The following is a 16,161-nucleotide window of genomic DNA, read 5'->3' on the forward strand; positions in this document are numbered from 1 at the left end:
GAAGAACACACAACAATGTATCTCGAGTGGTACAAGGTACTGTATACACACACTCAGTTATATGCAGAATTAACTGCAGGATAGACATTAAAGAACTTGTCTAAAGCTTCCAAAGTCTAAAAGGAAAGATTAAATTTCATTTGCATTTCTGACTAAAGTCTGTTTGCTGGAAAAAGATGGGTTCAAAGGCTATTTGCTTCTTTCTTTTTTTGAGCAAAGTGGTGGCAAGGGGCCTGTTTTGTTTGATAAATTTGTCTAAACTTTTCTATCCAGTATTCTATAGATCACTAGAGGGCACTGTGGTATTTAGGCCACTCTGACCTCTTAGAGTACTTGGAAAGGTCCTCGGAAAGGTGAAAGGGCAGACATTTTAAGGGGGAGGGGATGAGTTCTGGTAGCAACCACTTCTTAATTTTTCTAAAGCAAGGCAAAAATGCACGATCAGGGTAAAAGTCAAATTCATCCAAAACCCCTGAACTCACCTTGTGATACTCAAACACTTGTCACTTGGGTGGGGGGGGGGGGGGGTTCTGCAGGGGACCAGCGTCCTCTCCATATTCTGGAGATTTCAATGGTGGGGCTGGGCTTAGATTTGCAGACACCCACGTTCGAGCCTGCTCCTCCCTCTACATGTGCTCAAGCCTCCTGGCGTGAACTGGAGGCAATTTCACTGCAGAACTTTCAGGCGTGCAAACCGAGAGCCACAAATGGTTTGAAACAATTTATGATATCCGGCCTCCTTGACATGTATTAGCATATACCTGGTTTCTTTAACATACACTTTGTTTTTCCAAAACCACAAACATGGTTGCTGCAACTTCATGTGGAAGTGCTTAAGGGGCGGAAAGTTAACACCTTTGTGATCCTTGCAGCCTCTCCGTGGTTGTTAAACAAAGGCCTCTTTGTGGAGGCTTTCTCGAGATGTTTTCTTAACATGTTCCAAGTAGTTTTAGGCCGGGAACTAAAGTAAACAAGATGTTACCATGATAAAAACACTTGTGAAAACATTACAGAGTGCACTTAGTAGTTTCTTTCACATAAAACTCTTCACAGTTTTGAGAAGTAAAATTCACAGAAAAAAAAAATTTTTTTTTTTTTTTTTAAAGCAAACGGCCGATGAAATGTCCTCAACTGTCTGCAGTTGTCGACCTTTTATGAAAGGGTCAAAGTTCCGGCCCTGGGCATTTTCCTTCACCTTTACTTCTCCTGGCCTATTAGAGCACATAGAACATTTCTTTTGCTTTAATAAATAATATACATCTGTCCAACGTGCAAAGGAATGGTTTGCTGTATGTGGTGCTCTTCTCCAAGACAAACAGCTCCAAAATAAAAACAAAACAGAAACAAGAATTCCTTTCAAATGGATACCAAGCAAGGATGTGCATTTCGCTCTTCCGAGATGTGACACAAATGACCATCTAGAAGAAAAACTCGGGGAAAGAGAGAGATTCTTCCCCAGCACGTGAGACTACCTGGTATTTGTGAAACTATGGGTCTGGGTCTGATTTTACATTTGAAGTTAGAAACAGGGAAATGCGGTCATGATTCAACCTTCAAATCTGCTCCTCCACTCTCTCAGCAAGCTGTGTGAGCCCTTTTTGAAAAGAAAAGGGGGAAGAATTATAAATCCGTGTTTTCCCCGGGGAATGGCTGTGTCTTCAACCGGGTTTGAAAAGAAACCACCTGATCCAAGTGTAGAGAGAATGGAGGAACACAGGGAGCTCCACCTATCTGGATCGGATTGGGCTTGTTTTTGTGTTGCCGTTATCGGAGGACTCCAAGCAAGGCAGGGCTGGAGGAGTTCATTAAAATTAGCATGGGCACCTGCTGGTATCCGTTAGCGGTAACAAATCCAACAGTCACATGATAACTCATGGCTGAGGGGTTAAAAAAAAAAAATCAACACAAAAACTGCAACTTGTTTTGAGAAGAAACAGGGAAATAAATGAGTACAATAGACTGGGTATCTGCTGATTCTGATAAAGCCTGCCTCTGTTGGCTGTGGGGGAAAGACAACAGGATGGTTATTTGTTCAGTATTTATCTTTGAAATCAAGGGCCCTGTGGTATACCTCACCTTGGGAACAAACACTGCAGAATGATCACAGAAAAGTGTCAAATCTCTGGTTTTGATTTACCAACAGTTATGATATTTTGCTCTCAGGAGGGAAAAAAGAATATGTCTCATTTTTAGACCCATGAGTCTCCCCTCCCTTCCCGTAACCTCTCTCTCTGTGAACACTGGCATTATACTGTCAGATGGGATTTTTATCCTGAATAACTGATCTTGGCTACTCTGAAAAGTTACATCTCACGAGCCTGAGCAGAAGAAGGTCAGGGAACAGTTACAGAGCAAAGTCACTTTGCCCTTTCATACTGAGCCCTAAAAACCAGGTGGAAAAACCCAAGCCCATCTAAGTATAAAAACTGTGGCTGGTGAATGAAGTAACAGGGCAAGGCATACGTGGATGTTTCCCCAGAATATGAATAAACCTAAGGGTTCTGTAAACCTAGACTGGAATAACCCAGAACAGCAATGGCCACAGAAATGCAGAAAGATTTACCAGCTATGAAGGCTATGATACCAAAAACCTTTACCCTAGGTCAGACAGAGGTTAGCAATCTAAACGCCCATTCCTTACATCTGGTCCTATGGCTGCTTTTATGCCTACAATGGCAGAGGTGAGGAGCTGTGAAACTCAGCATACTTACTGTCTGATCCCTTACAGAAAAAGCCTGCCATTCTGTACCCCTGCCCTCCCCCAATCACATTTGACTATGTGGGACTTTCAACAAGAACTTTATGGTTAAAAAATATTAAAGATCAGTCTCTCGTGACAGATTAATGCTCTGCAGTGTCATGATACATTCCCTAGAATGGTCAGAAATATTTGGATTTCTATTTTTTTATTTTTAAAGATTTTATTTATTTGTTTGACAGAGCGAGAGATCACAAGTAGGTGGAGTGGTACGGGGACGGGGAGCGGGGTGCGGAAGACACAGGGAGGCAGGCTCCCCGCTGAGCAGAGACCCTCACGCAGGGCTCGATCCCAGAATCCTGAGATCGCAACCTGAGCCAAAGACAGACGCTTAACAACCCGAGCCACCAAGGCGCCCCTAGAAACATTTGGATTTCTAAAATTATTCCTCCTTTAAAAATATACTTAAAAAAAATTATACCTCCTTTAAAAATATACTTAAGTGAATAAATAAGAAAAGAAGTACTAATATATTTTTAAAGAGTGCCTGGTCAGGCACTTTACATGATGTGTCTCTTAATTCCAACAAACCTGAGAGGTGGGGTACTAAGATTATTGTCCCAAATTATGTGGGTGGATACTGGTGCTCAGAGATGCTGTGTAACTAGTTCACTGAACACACTAATACAGAGTGGCTTCACCACCCAATCTGCCTTTGCTTCAAAGCTTTTTCTACACCTATTGCCGTAAGTTGAAAGGATGCAGTTAATAAACTGCACTGCTTCTAAACCAGGCGGTATTGCATAGCAGTTAAGAGCAAGCACTACAAAGGCAGACAGCTTGGGTTTGGATCCTGACTCCACCTCTCATTAGCTGTGTGACGCTGGGAAAAATCACTTCACCCCTCTGTGTCAGTTTCCTTATCTGTAGGTTGAGAGTAAAACCTTAATTATCAGGGTGGCGTAAGGATTAAATGAGTTATACAGTTGACCCCTTGAAAAAGGTGGGAGTTAGGAACACTGATGCCCTCAGTGAGCAAAAATCTGTGTAATTCTGACTCCCCCCAAAACTTTACTAGTATCCTACTGTTCACAGGAGGCCTAACCAACAGCATAAAAAGTCAATTAACACATATTTATATATATTATATGTATTATATAGTGTCTTCCAATAAAGTAAGCTACAACAGAAAATACTAAGAAAATCATAAGGAAAGGAAATATATTTATAAAACTACCGTATTTATTGGCGGGAAAAATTTGCATGTAAGTGGATCTCCGCAACAAATCCATGTTGTGCAGGGGTCCACAGCATATGGGAAGTACTTGGAACTGTCCCTGTTGTACAGATGTTTAATTATAAACACTTACTAGGGGAGTATAGAATCAGGGGACCAGAAGATAGGTTGAGAAAAAAACAAAACAAAACTAGAAAGCCACAACTAAGTCAAGGTCTGAGCAATGCTACATTTTGTTATTGAGAGTGCCTTGGAGAAGCCAAATGCTGCTGGTTATCAACCTGCCGAAACCATGAGAAAACACCTCTAGAGAGGGATAATGGAAAAGAAGAGTGAACCCAAGAAAGATGTGCTTCCAGGATCTACACTCTTGCACAGGTGGAGAAGAAATGCTTAAAACATCACTTCCCAGTAACAGTGACTCCACGGGAACGTGAATCAGAGGCCACGTGGTTTCTGTCTGACCCACACGAAATACAGTAGCTCTTCCAGAACAGTTCAATGGAAAGCAAAGTTGGTGTCACTAAAGCCAGGGTGATTACGCTTTAGACAGCACACAGATGGGGGAGAAGTGAGTCTGCGAGAAGACGAACTTATTTTCCACTACATTAAGCAAGACACGGAAACCTGAAGACAACTCTGAATTTCCAAGAACTAAAACCATGCTCGAGAGGAATATGCGGCCAACTGATGTGGAACGAGGGAAAGCAGTAAGAGAACAGTGAGTTCTAGAGTTTTTTGTTTGTTTGTTTGTTTTCCTCTTCAGCATTTAAGCTCCCTTTGCTGGTTTATATACTCCTTTCTCGCACTCAGGGACCAAGTCGCTCCTCCCTTGCCCCCACGTGGTTCATGGGGGTGAACGCTTCCCTGTCTGCTCTGGAGGTGTGCATCTGATGGGAGCCTGGCTACATCACTGTGATGGGCTCGAAGCTGGAACACGTGACTCAATCTGGGTCAGTGAGAGTCTGCTCAGGACTGCTGCTGGAACTGCAGAGAAAAGAGATGCGCTCTGAGACGAATAAACTTCATGGCATGGCATCGTCCTCCTTAGCTCTACTTGGAACGAGCCTAAGAACGAAGGCAGCACAGATGAAAACTGAGCTAACAGACACAGAACCAATTCTCCGGTAACACCGCTGAAGGATCTGAATACAGCCATGGACGTCCCAGTAATGAGTCCATTATCATTAGGGAATGATAATTCCCTAATTATTTTAGGGGAAATTCCCCCCCAATTTTTTTGAGTGGGGGGAAAGGATGAGGGGTTAAGCCAATTTAAGTCAGGCTTCTGTAGCATGCGAACATAAGTCTTCTAACAAATACAAGTCCACAACTAAACCCAGGAAATCAACAAGCAACAGGTGCAGGTTCGCAGTGGGCATTCCAATTCCACTGAGCAAATACGAACTGAAAACATGTCATTTCATGTGCAAAACCATAATAAATAATTGAGAGGTGGTTTCCTATAAAGAGCCAGGCTCTTCTACTATCCTTAAAAGGGTTTAAAAAAAAAAAAAGGAATTACTCTAGGTCCCAATTCTGATGATCTTTAGATTCTCTTCTTTAGCATGAGGTGTGGTTTGAAAGTTTACTATCTCGTGGTGGAGGCACAGAAGAAAAAAAAATTATATATGTAATATTACATGTAATAAATATATATTAGATAATAAAATTATATATAAAACACATATGATTATATATATCTATATATCTATCTCTTTCTATTTATAGATATCACCTAATTGTCAGTTTACATAATAAATGGACTTTTGATTTGAGGATGAGGGTGGAAATACTTTGGTAATAAACAACATTTTTAAAATGGATCGTATTGGAAAACTGCCCCTTTTTTTGTGACTCAGAAATGGATACACTGAGAATATTCATAGCAATTGTATATTTCTAGAGACTTTATGAAAATAAATCTTATTTACAGATGGTTATCAGCCATTCTACAGATGAGCGAAATTAGCACCAATGCATTTCTCAGGGCTAGCACTGGTGCAGAAGGTGAAGTCAGAATTTGAAAGTGGCTTCTGCTGAGGTCTTTTTCTTTCATTATCTAAATACAATTAGGTAATAACAAAACAATGATTTATAATGAGTGATTTATGAGAGAACACAGCCCAATAACAGTAACTTGAATCATAAGAACTGTGAAGGGCTTTTGCTTACTGATCTTGATTGTTGATATTTAAAACAAATTTCAGGCATCTCTTTTTAAAAAAATTTTTTAAGTACTTAAGTTTCTAATGACCCCCTATACACACACGCTTTTCAAGTAAAATGTTATAGCTGGGAAGCTCTGAAATAGATTCACAGGCTTCCTTAATTAAAAAATGATATTCACCAAAGCCCCCTTCAGATAACACTGGATGTACTTTCAATGGCAGGTTTACTATATTTGTATCCAGGTCCATAAAGTATAATATAGAGATTGCTTTAATAATATAAAGACTGCACAAAACCAGAAAACTGCACATAAATCTGCCTGCTTCTAGTTTTAGAGGCTTGAATAAGACAGAAAAGACAGAAGGAAAGATCCCCAAACACCAAATTTGTAAGCTATCATGAAGCCAGATATAGAGGACTGATACGTGTGCATATACTGGATTATGGCATGATAGGTAAATATGCTGAACACAATGTATTATTATATTTGGTCTGTCAGTGATTCAGTGATACTATCAATAAATCTATGAGGGTGTCCATAACACAGGGCAGTTTAGTCTACATTTTATTAAAGGACAAGGTCACTGTAGGGAAGGGAAATAGTAAGATGTAGTGCAGAAGCCTTTCATTTCAATTAGGAGAAGATTCATGTATCATTTATTTCCAGAGACACTTTAACAGTGTTACAGATTCAAATGGAGTAACTCAAGTTTTCAGTCATACTGTAACTGGAGAAATTTAAGTTACTGCATTCTCACCATAAGGACATGAATCTGAACTAAAGGGAACACCAAAATGGAAAGGTAAGAAGCAAGGGGGTAGCATTTCCTCAGCACCCATTTCTTAAGTGTATAAAGTCATTTGCAGAAAAACAAAGAGGACCAATCACCAAGCTAAAACTAGCCAGTCACTGATAGCAGTTCTAAAAAATCAGAGTTAGTAAGTCAGTGATTCAGTATGCAGATACATGAATAAAAGTGAAAAATAAATTATTGCTAATTTAATACTGGGAGAATTTTTATTTAATCACTGTCATTCTGAGAAAACGGGTAAACACAGACTCTCACGAAGAGCCATCAAAACTGTCCTTGGTTATACCTCCTTTGCCCTTTATAATCAACCCTCCACAGATTTTGTAACTGCTCCTATGACAATGTGCTAGACCTTATGATTTAGAGTCCATTCTCAAAATGGTGGTATGAAACCCTCCATCAAAAAGGCATTTTATGAGGAAAAGCATGAACAGTGGGAGGTGATGGCTATGTAAAAGAAAAAAGCAATATAAAATCATTCTTACTTTAGAAATGATTGGAAATCTTCGCACACTGCTTCACAGCCTGGCCACTTGCATACACCATGTCCATAGAGAGGATGGCTATGGGGGTGCTCCTCATGGGACAAACTGAAAAAAAAAACACACACACACACACACAAAAGGACAAGAGAATGAATATGTTGCCAAGAACCATCCCATCAGACTTAAAAGGCAAGAGGAACCCACATGGCTGAAAGTGGACATGGAGGAATTGAGGGTTTCTTTTTCCCCATGAATTTACTAATTAATTCTGAATTGTTCTTTGAAAGCAAGAGTTAAATTCCAAGATGTGAATAGTCCAATGTTAGAAATGTAACCACCGTATATGAAAAGTGTTTGACAGGCTTTTGTTAGAGGCAAAGCTCTCTACTCAGACTGTGAAGGATTCTTTAAAAAGCTAGAATTTATCATTTAATCTACATAATGAAAATGATAAAAATCTGTACTTGATTTTGAGATTCTCTTGCTGTTTTCTACCCAGAGTATTATACGTTTTCTTCCTCCTTTCCACCAGAAAACTGCTTTCACATAATTGTATGATCTTTTCATAAATTAATTTTATCTAGCAAAGAATAGAGCAATTAAATAATTTAGAATAAAATAATTTAGAAAGACAAATATATCCAAGCAAATGATTAGCTTTAAAAAGACACTAATAACAGCAAAAAGATTATATCCCTAAAATTACAGACACCAAGAGTGAGAAAAAACTTAGCATGAACACGAGGGGTTAATCCTCCAGTGGGGTTCCAATCAATACATAATGATTTGACCACAAGGATCCAAGTCATGGGATGCTTTGATCCACGCCATATGGTGCTGGGGGAAGTATATCTGTTGTACTCGCTGAGGAACCATATTCTCAAATATTTTCTCTATTAGATTTCTGCATCCAGACTTCTTTCAGACAAATTATTTTTATACTCATTTCCATAACCTTAGATTCCATCAAATAGAAGTGTAAAACGAACACAGTTCTGTTTCGTACTCAAGCACATTCCCTTCAAGGAAAGGGCTGTCTTGCAACTTACTCCACTGCCTCTCCATGACTTTGAACTTCAATCATGACCACACACACACACACACACACACACGCAGGGCTTCTATTTTATATTACCACCAGGATGTGCATTCATCTATCATCTATCGATTCACACTCACAGAGCAGACATACACAAATGCCACTTGTCCCTGACTTATAACATAATGAATCCACGGTGGGCATATTATGAACAGTTAAACTAAGGAGCAGTAGGAGTAAACACACGTGCGCACAGAACTACACCTTATCAGGGATCAATAGGTCTCTCTGGCTTTTAAATAATTATGCTGGAAATTTAATATCACTTGAAAATAATGACAAGCTTCTCTGCCTTAAAATAGAAAATACATCTGGGAACCAGAAGAAAATTACAGAAGTCTAACTCATAAAGGTGTCCCTCATGAGAGAAAAGACTAAGACTAGTGAATGAAGGTGGCTCTGTAGTGGAACTTACAAAGCCCAATGACAAAAGGATGTTCTCTAAGCAGTGAAGACAGAGGAAGTCCATTGGACCAAAAGAATTACTGCCAACCCAAGTTCATCTTTGGATTTTTAAAAAAATTTTGTGTTTATTTATTTGACAGAGATCACAAGTAGGCAGAGAGGCAGGCAGAGAGAGAGAGGAGGAAGCAGGCTCTCCGCTGAGCGGAGAGCCCAAGGCGGGGCTTGATCCCAGCACCCTAGGATCATGACCAGAGTCAAAGGCAGAGGCTTTAACCCACTGAGCTACCCACTCACCCCTATCTTTGGATTTTTTTAAAGACTACAATCAATTACATAAGATGATGGACACTAGCGAAACTCTTTTGATTCACGGTTATGACACAAGTACATCAAGTCAATCACGTCATTATGCTGCACAACTTACACATACCTCATGTCTCAGTAACACTGGAATAAACAGATATGGTACCAAAGCAGAATTTCAAAAATTATGGGCAATATCTGAAATCAGAGAATCCTTCTAAGGACTCGAATTCTCAGCTATTCTATGGGAAGGAAATCATTTAAAAACTATTCCTACCAATAGCTTAGAAAAAAGGGAAAAAAAACACCCTAAAACATTATTTTCTTTACCAACTCGTTTATATATATATATATATATATATATATATATATATACACAATACCCACTTTTGACAAATTAAGGTGTGAAGATTTATATCATCCTTTTATATTTAACATAATTTTGTTATTAAATAATTTCTCGGGGCACCTGGGTGGCTCAGTGGGTTAAAGCCTCTGCCTTCAGCTCAGGTCATGATCCCAGTATCCTGGGATCAAGCCCCGCATCTGGGCGTCTGCTTAGCAGAGAGTCTGTTTCCCTTCCTCTCTCTGCCTGCCTCTCTGCCTACTGTGATCTCTATCAAATAAATAAATAATCTTTAAAAAATAAATAAATACATAATTTCTCATGCTACCAACTGTCTTCAAAACTATTTACTGAAGCTAGCAGCCCACGATAAACTATCATGGCCCTAGTTACATACCAAAATTTGTCTAACTACCCATTTTGGACACTGAGAGTCCCTTCATATTTCATATGTTTATGAATAACATTAAAAATAAAATTTTACCAGGTGAAGCTTTCCAGCATATAACTGATTTTTACAAGACACATTCAGAGAAATAGGATGGATCTGTAGATGAGTACTACTTTTTAAAATTCACTATGACTATTCTCTCAAGTAGCTCTCGAGAGATGCTCCGTGCCCAGTACATTCTTAAACATTATATATACTTTGTGTGATCCCTTAAGTTGGAAACCAAATGCCTCAACTAGTTAGGATACAATATTAATATCACTAGTTAAAAACTGCAAATGGTTATTCTAATTGTATTTTTTTGTTGTTGTTGGTGGTGTTGTCAACTGCAGAGTGTTCTGAAAAGTATGAAAGAAAACAGTATGTGTTCACTAGAGGGATTTAAGACTCAACATAAAATATACATGATTTAACATGGACTCTGCCATCCCTTTCCCCGCCCCCCGCCCCCAATCTCTCTGCTTTTTGGTTAACTTATTTGTGAAGGCCCTGTGGCTTGACTAAAAACCATTCTGCTCTAAAAAAAATTTTTTTTTTTTTTGGATCAACTTGGTACAGACTTATTTCCAAGAACAGAGGACAGTTCACTAAGGCCTTAGAAAGGCAACTGAAAGCTAAAGAAACAAAGTCCTCCCACACACATACATCCCATACTCAGCAGACCACCTGAAAGCTTAAGTGTACATTAAAACAGTATTTATGGGCGCCTGGGTGGCTCAGTGGGTTAAGCCGCTGCCTTCGGCTCAGGTCATGATCTCAGGGTCCTGGGATCGAGTCCCGCATCGGGCTGTCTGCTCAGCAGGGAGCCTGCTTCCTCCTCTCTCTTTCTCTGCCTGCCTCTCTGCCTACTTGTGATCTCTCTCTCTGTCAAATAAATAAATAAATAAATCTTTAAAAAAAAACCAGTATTTATTATGAAATTAAGATATGCTCTTATTTTAGTAAGTTCACATAACTCTGAGCTGGCTACTGAAGAAAGTCCATTCCTCACACCACCCCACCCCCATCCTGCACCTAATAACCTCACCTTGGGTAACACTGTTAATGTCTGGTATGTTACAGTGCTACATTTTTCTTCTAATGTATTACTAGTTTACAAAAATGGAAACTATAGACACTACTGTTACTTGTTTTTCATGTTTAATAGAATACTTCAATTTCATTTATTTGGGGCATGTCACAGGTGCGTTTATTTAGGCCCTGAAGGAAAAGGCACTTCAAGTATACAGCGAGGGCGGGTCTGTGTTCCCACCTAAGAGCGCTTGGTGCAATTCACAGCCAGACTGGCATTCCACCCAAGGTGTATTCCAAGCAAAGCTGATTAATGATGACCACGAGCAGGTGTAGGACTCAAAGCTCTGAAATATTTGCTTTTTTTACCCACATTCCTAATTTTCTAGAAGATGAAGGCCATTCAACTCCATTCCTACCCAAACCTCCTGGTAAACTTAGGTGTGAGCAGGGCTTCACGGGGATCCAGACATTTTTAATAAGGCTAAATAAGCATTTTTAATAATGCTTCCCCCGAATTAACCCCAAATTATAAATCGTGTGTTATTTCACTGGCATGTTATTTCACAAATTGAGTTATGAAAGACTGTTGGTCATTCTCCAATCACTCAAAAAGGTGGAATAGGTTTTGCCTTTTAAGTGTTATTGAGAGATTCATACACCATACGATTCACTCTTTCACATGTATAAGTCCATGGTTTTGAACCATGGTTAGATCCAGACATTTTTAATAAGGCTCTAATGAATCTCAGAATGCAGGACCACTGGCTCTGGCCGCCCTGATCTGCATGGCTGGTGACTATAATTGGATACTTTTAAATACACTAAGTTGTCTGGGAAAAAGTGCTTGACTATGGAAGGAAAAGGAACAGGCTGGTGATGGTGCCCAGATACAGTATGTCTGGACAAACACAGAAGGAACCATAATAATTGTCAGGGGTGATGAAGAAACAACTTTCACCATATCACTTTAGATGTTTTTATGTTGTACATTGCAGAAATGCTTTGCTGTGCAGTTGTTATTTCTTTTCTTATATATGTACGAATATGAACACATACAGGCACACATGAAAAAATCAAGTGGTATGCAGGACTCCATACTGACACCGCCCCTGGCCCTGAAAGTGGCACAGCAGAGCCCATGGTGCGTGTGGCTGAGCCCTGCTTCTGGCCTTTTAGTCATGTTGTGTGGTATACCAGCTGTAGTTCTGAATGGGAGTGTTTCTGTGTCATCGGAAAAGCGGAACAGACATTTGTACTCTGACTGCCTTTAGGGATGTGCCAAAAGGTAACAGAAGGGAAATTTATTCTTCTTATGTCAAAGTATACCAGCGTCCTATAAAGTTAATCTTCTCTGGTGTAACCAAGAGGAGAATAATCTTTGAAGAAGATGAAGTCAACAGACACCATGCTGTACCCCAAGACATTTCCTGCCAAGTTAAAGACAGTTTTCCTTTCTTCTGAAGGCACACTCTTAGCTTTTCCTGTGCCTGACCCAAGTTCTCACGGTTGTCTTTGGAGTCGCCCCCAAGATGTGTGTTTTCGCCTTTCTAAGAGTGCTGGTTTTTTCCTCTGGAAATTCCTGATTTTATCAGTAACAAAAGTCTCCATCTGTGTGCACCAGGTCTATAGCTACTTTCCCCCATGCTTCCCCCGAATTAATCCCAAATTATAAATCGTGTGTTATTTCACTGGCATGTTATTTCACAAATTGAGTTATGAAAGACTGTTGGTCATTCTCCAATCACTCAAAAAGGTGGAATAGGTTTTGCCTTTTAAGTGTTATTAAGAGATTCATACACCATACGATTCACTCTTTCACATGTATAAGTCCATGGTTTTGAATATGTTTAAAGCTGTGTAACCACATCACATATAATTTTAGAACATTTCTATCACACCAAAAAGAAATCTCCTACCCATTTATGGTCACTCCCCGTCTCTTCCTAACCTTCAGCTCCTTCTAACCACTAGTCCTTCTTTCTATTTCTAGACATATGCTTATTCTGGACATTTCATATAAATAGCATCATGCAAGATGTGTTTCTTTGTGTTAGCCTTTTTCCACTTAGAATAACGTTTTGGAGGTTCATCCTCACTGTAGGTCGTATCAGTATGTCTTTTCTTTTTTTTTTTACAGCTGAATAGTATTCCACTGGGTGTATAGGACCCCCCCCCCCCTTTTTAAATCCATTCATTCACTGATGGACATCTGGGCTGTTTCTACATTCTGGCTACTGTGAACAGTGGTGGTACCAGAGTGCATGTCCATGTACATGATTAAATTGATGTTCTCAGTTCTTTGGAGTATATATCTAAGAGGAGAATTGGCAGGTCATGTGGTAAGTCTACAGTTAACATTTTGAGGAAATGTCAGAAGAGTTCTGAAAGAAGCTATACTACCTTTAATTCTGACCAGGATTGTTTGAGGGTTATGATTTCTCCACATACTTGATAGCACATGCTATATGTCTTTATTTTTGCCACCTTGGTAAATGAAACGTGGTGCCTTTTGTGTTTCTTATTTATAATTATTTAATGTTTAATGATGTTGAGCATCTTTTCATGTGCTTACCAACCCTGTATATATTTTCTTTAGAGATAGGACTATGCAAATTCTTTGTCCACTTTTTAAAAATTGGGCTATCTTTTTTACTGTTGAACAGCAAGTTTTAACTTATCCTGCATGTTAGTTTCTTATCAGATGTATGATCTACAAATATTTACTCCCATTTTTTAGATTGTCTTTTCAGTTTCTTGATGGTGTGCTCTGAAGCACAAGTCTCCAGTTTTGACAAAGTCCAATGTATCTATTTTTCCTGTGGTTCCATGTGATTCTGATGTCATATCACTGGCTACTCTAACATAATGAAAATTTATTTCTGTATTTTCTTCTGAGAGCTAGCTCTCACATTCATTTTGAGCTCATTTTTGTATACGGCGTGAGGAAGAGTTCCAACTTCATTATTTTGCATGTTGCACCAGCAGCATTTAACAAAAAGAGTATTCTGTTCTATCCTAAAGGAACTGTCTTGGTGCCTTTGCCAAAAATCAACTGAACAGTGCATCTGGGTGGCTCAGTTGGTTAAGCGACTGCCTTCAGTTCAGGTCATGATCCTGGAGTCTTGGGATCAAGTCCCACATCCGGTTCTCAGCTCCATGAGGGAGTCTGCTTCTCCATCTCACCCTCTTCCTTCCCATACTCTCTCTCAAATAAAATCTTTTAAAAAAATCAATAAACATCAATAAAAAATCAATAAACAATGAACATAAATTGATTTGGGCTACATTTTGCATATGGATTCTGCACAGGACAAAAATGACACATCTTGTTAATGACGAGATGAATAAGCAGGAGGTGTTCAGTGATTACTGGTTAAAGGAATGAAGGAGGTCTATGCCTTTCAATAAGGATTAACGGTGTCCTTACCGCTGCTGTGAAGCAGGAAGCGGTTCCCTTCCAAACCATTCCCCTACAAATATACCAGAAAGCACAACTAATAGCTTTCCCGCCTAGATGCAGTTTTGTTTCTCTCTTGCCCATAGTTCACCCTCCTTTTCCCCCACCATTCAGCCTTTCATTCAACCAACCAACATAAACAATGCTAACCCTAAGACAGGCACCAAGAGACTGATGATGAAGACCAGTTCTCTGCCAAACTGCCTCAGTGCCTCCCTATGGCTCAAGTCTCTCCCCGCTGGTCTTTTTTCCAATTCTTTGGTTTCACGTCCATGTGCAAGTGATTCCTTATGTCCACCCCTTAACGCAGTCAGTCACATAATCTTCCCCTCTCAGATCCATCACAGCCCATGGTTTTGGCTGGGTGGCAAGGGACTGCTCACTCCTTGCCAAAGCCTGTGACAACCACAGACCTCAGGGTTCCAGAAAGGTGTTCTTTTGACAGTTTCAGGACCACCTACTAAAAAATGCTTTACACTAAACTGTGACCATAACTACGCAAGTATCAATGAAAGCCACTACTTTACAGCTTCTTCTTTTATACGTTTAATTCTTTAACGACAACTTACACAGAAAGGATCCCACTTTTCCCCCTTCTCTGGCATCGCTTTTTAGTTCTTAGCCTAGATTTCCCTGCCTTCTACTTTGCTACCACATCCTACTTTTGATGACCCTGTAAGTACCAGATCAGGGATCTCACAGGTTGAAAGAGAGGAGTATGAACTCGATTTCTAGTGATGAAGTGATAACAGAAGACATGGTGACTTCAGATGTTTTAAATGTTCAAACTAACAAACTAACGGATCTGTTTATGATATAAGCCATAAGTCCATTTCAGGGACACCAAACAAGGTAGGTTGCTTTGGGACTCTATCAGAGTGGACCTTACGATACAGAGCGATGCAGAGGAACAAGAGCAAAAGAGATGACGACTTCAATCTCTACCACAATGTTCCATTTTAGAGTTTATTCTTCTGACGTCTTTCCTACTATTAGATATCTCCACAAAACCAGCGGGAAGTCAAAGTTTCTTGCAGAAACTAAAGTGACAGGTCAAGTTTCTTCCTGGGTTACCCTGCAGTATCGGGAGGAAAAGGTCTTATGCCTGCCTACCAGTGCACAAATGATATGTGGGAACACGGGAAACGAGGATGTGAGCACGGCATCCTCTCTCCCGAGAGCTCTGTAAAAATGACCTTTCCCCACTGGCTTCTCATTTCCCATTGAAAGCTGGGAGACAGCTCAGGTGTCACATTTCTAGCAGACTGCCTTCATTTTGTTTTTCACTCATTACAGAAGTATGCCATCCTATGTGTTTATTCATCGGTTATCTGAACGTACGCTCGCTGTCAGTTCCATCACCTTCCACAAAGACAAGAGTGTCTGAGGAAAGCCTATGAGTCCACCCTGAAGTAAGTGAAGATGAAGTCTCCACCAACAGAACACACACACACACACGGACACACAAACATGTGTGCACACATGCACACACACACACACACACACATTCTCTCTTTCACTCTCTCATGTGGTGAATCCTTGACTTTCCTTCCCCAGAACGCTCATCATCTCAATTTTCTGCTGCTTTTCAAATCATGTTTAATTAGAGGATTTCACATTCCCTTGTGATATGATATTCATGAGTAAAACTTGCAATTGGAGTGACTGTGAATTAGTCTATT

General features: G+C 39.8%; 1 protein-coding gene across 10 annotated transcripts in view; it reads right to left on the reverse strand.

Annotated features, from left to right (window-relative positions):
• The window catches only part of FOXP1 (forkhead box P1), a 685,031-nt gene that overhangs the window by 50,948 nt on the left and 617,922 nt on the right, over nucleotides 1-16,161 (reverse strand). For all 10 annotated transcript variants that reach the window (XM_059390157.1, XM_059390158.1, XM_059390154.1 and 7 more), the window contains one exon: nucleotides 7,405-7,509. In XM_059390157.1, the coding sequence (XP_059246140.1) occupies nucleotides 7,405-7,509 (105 nt within the window). The remainder of the gene's footprint in view (nucleotides 1-7,404; nucleotides 7,510-16,161) is intronic.

Source organism: Mustela nigripes, chromosome 2, assembly GCF_022355385.1.
Source record: "Mustela nigripes isolate SB6536 chromosome 2, MUSNIG.SB6536, whole genome shotgun sequence".
Lineage (NCBI taxonomy): Eukaryota > Metazoa > Chordata > Mammalia > Carnivora > Mustelidae > Mustela > Mustela nigripes.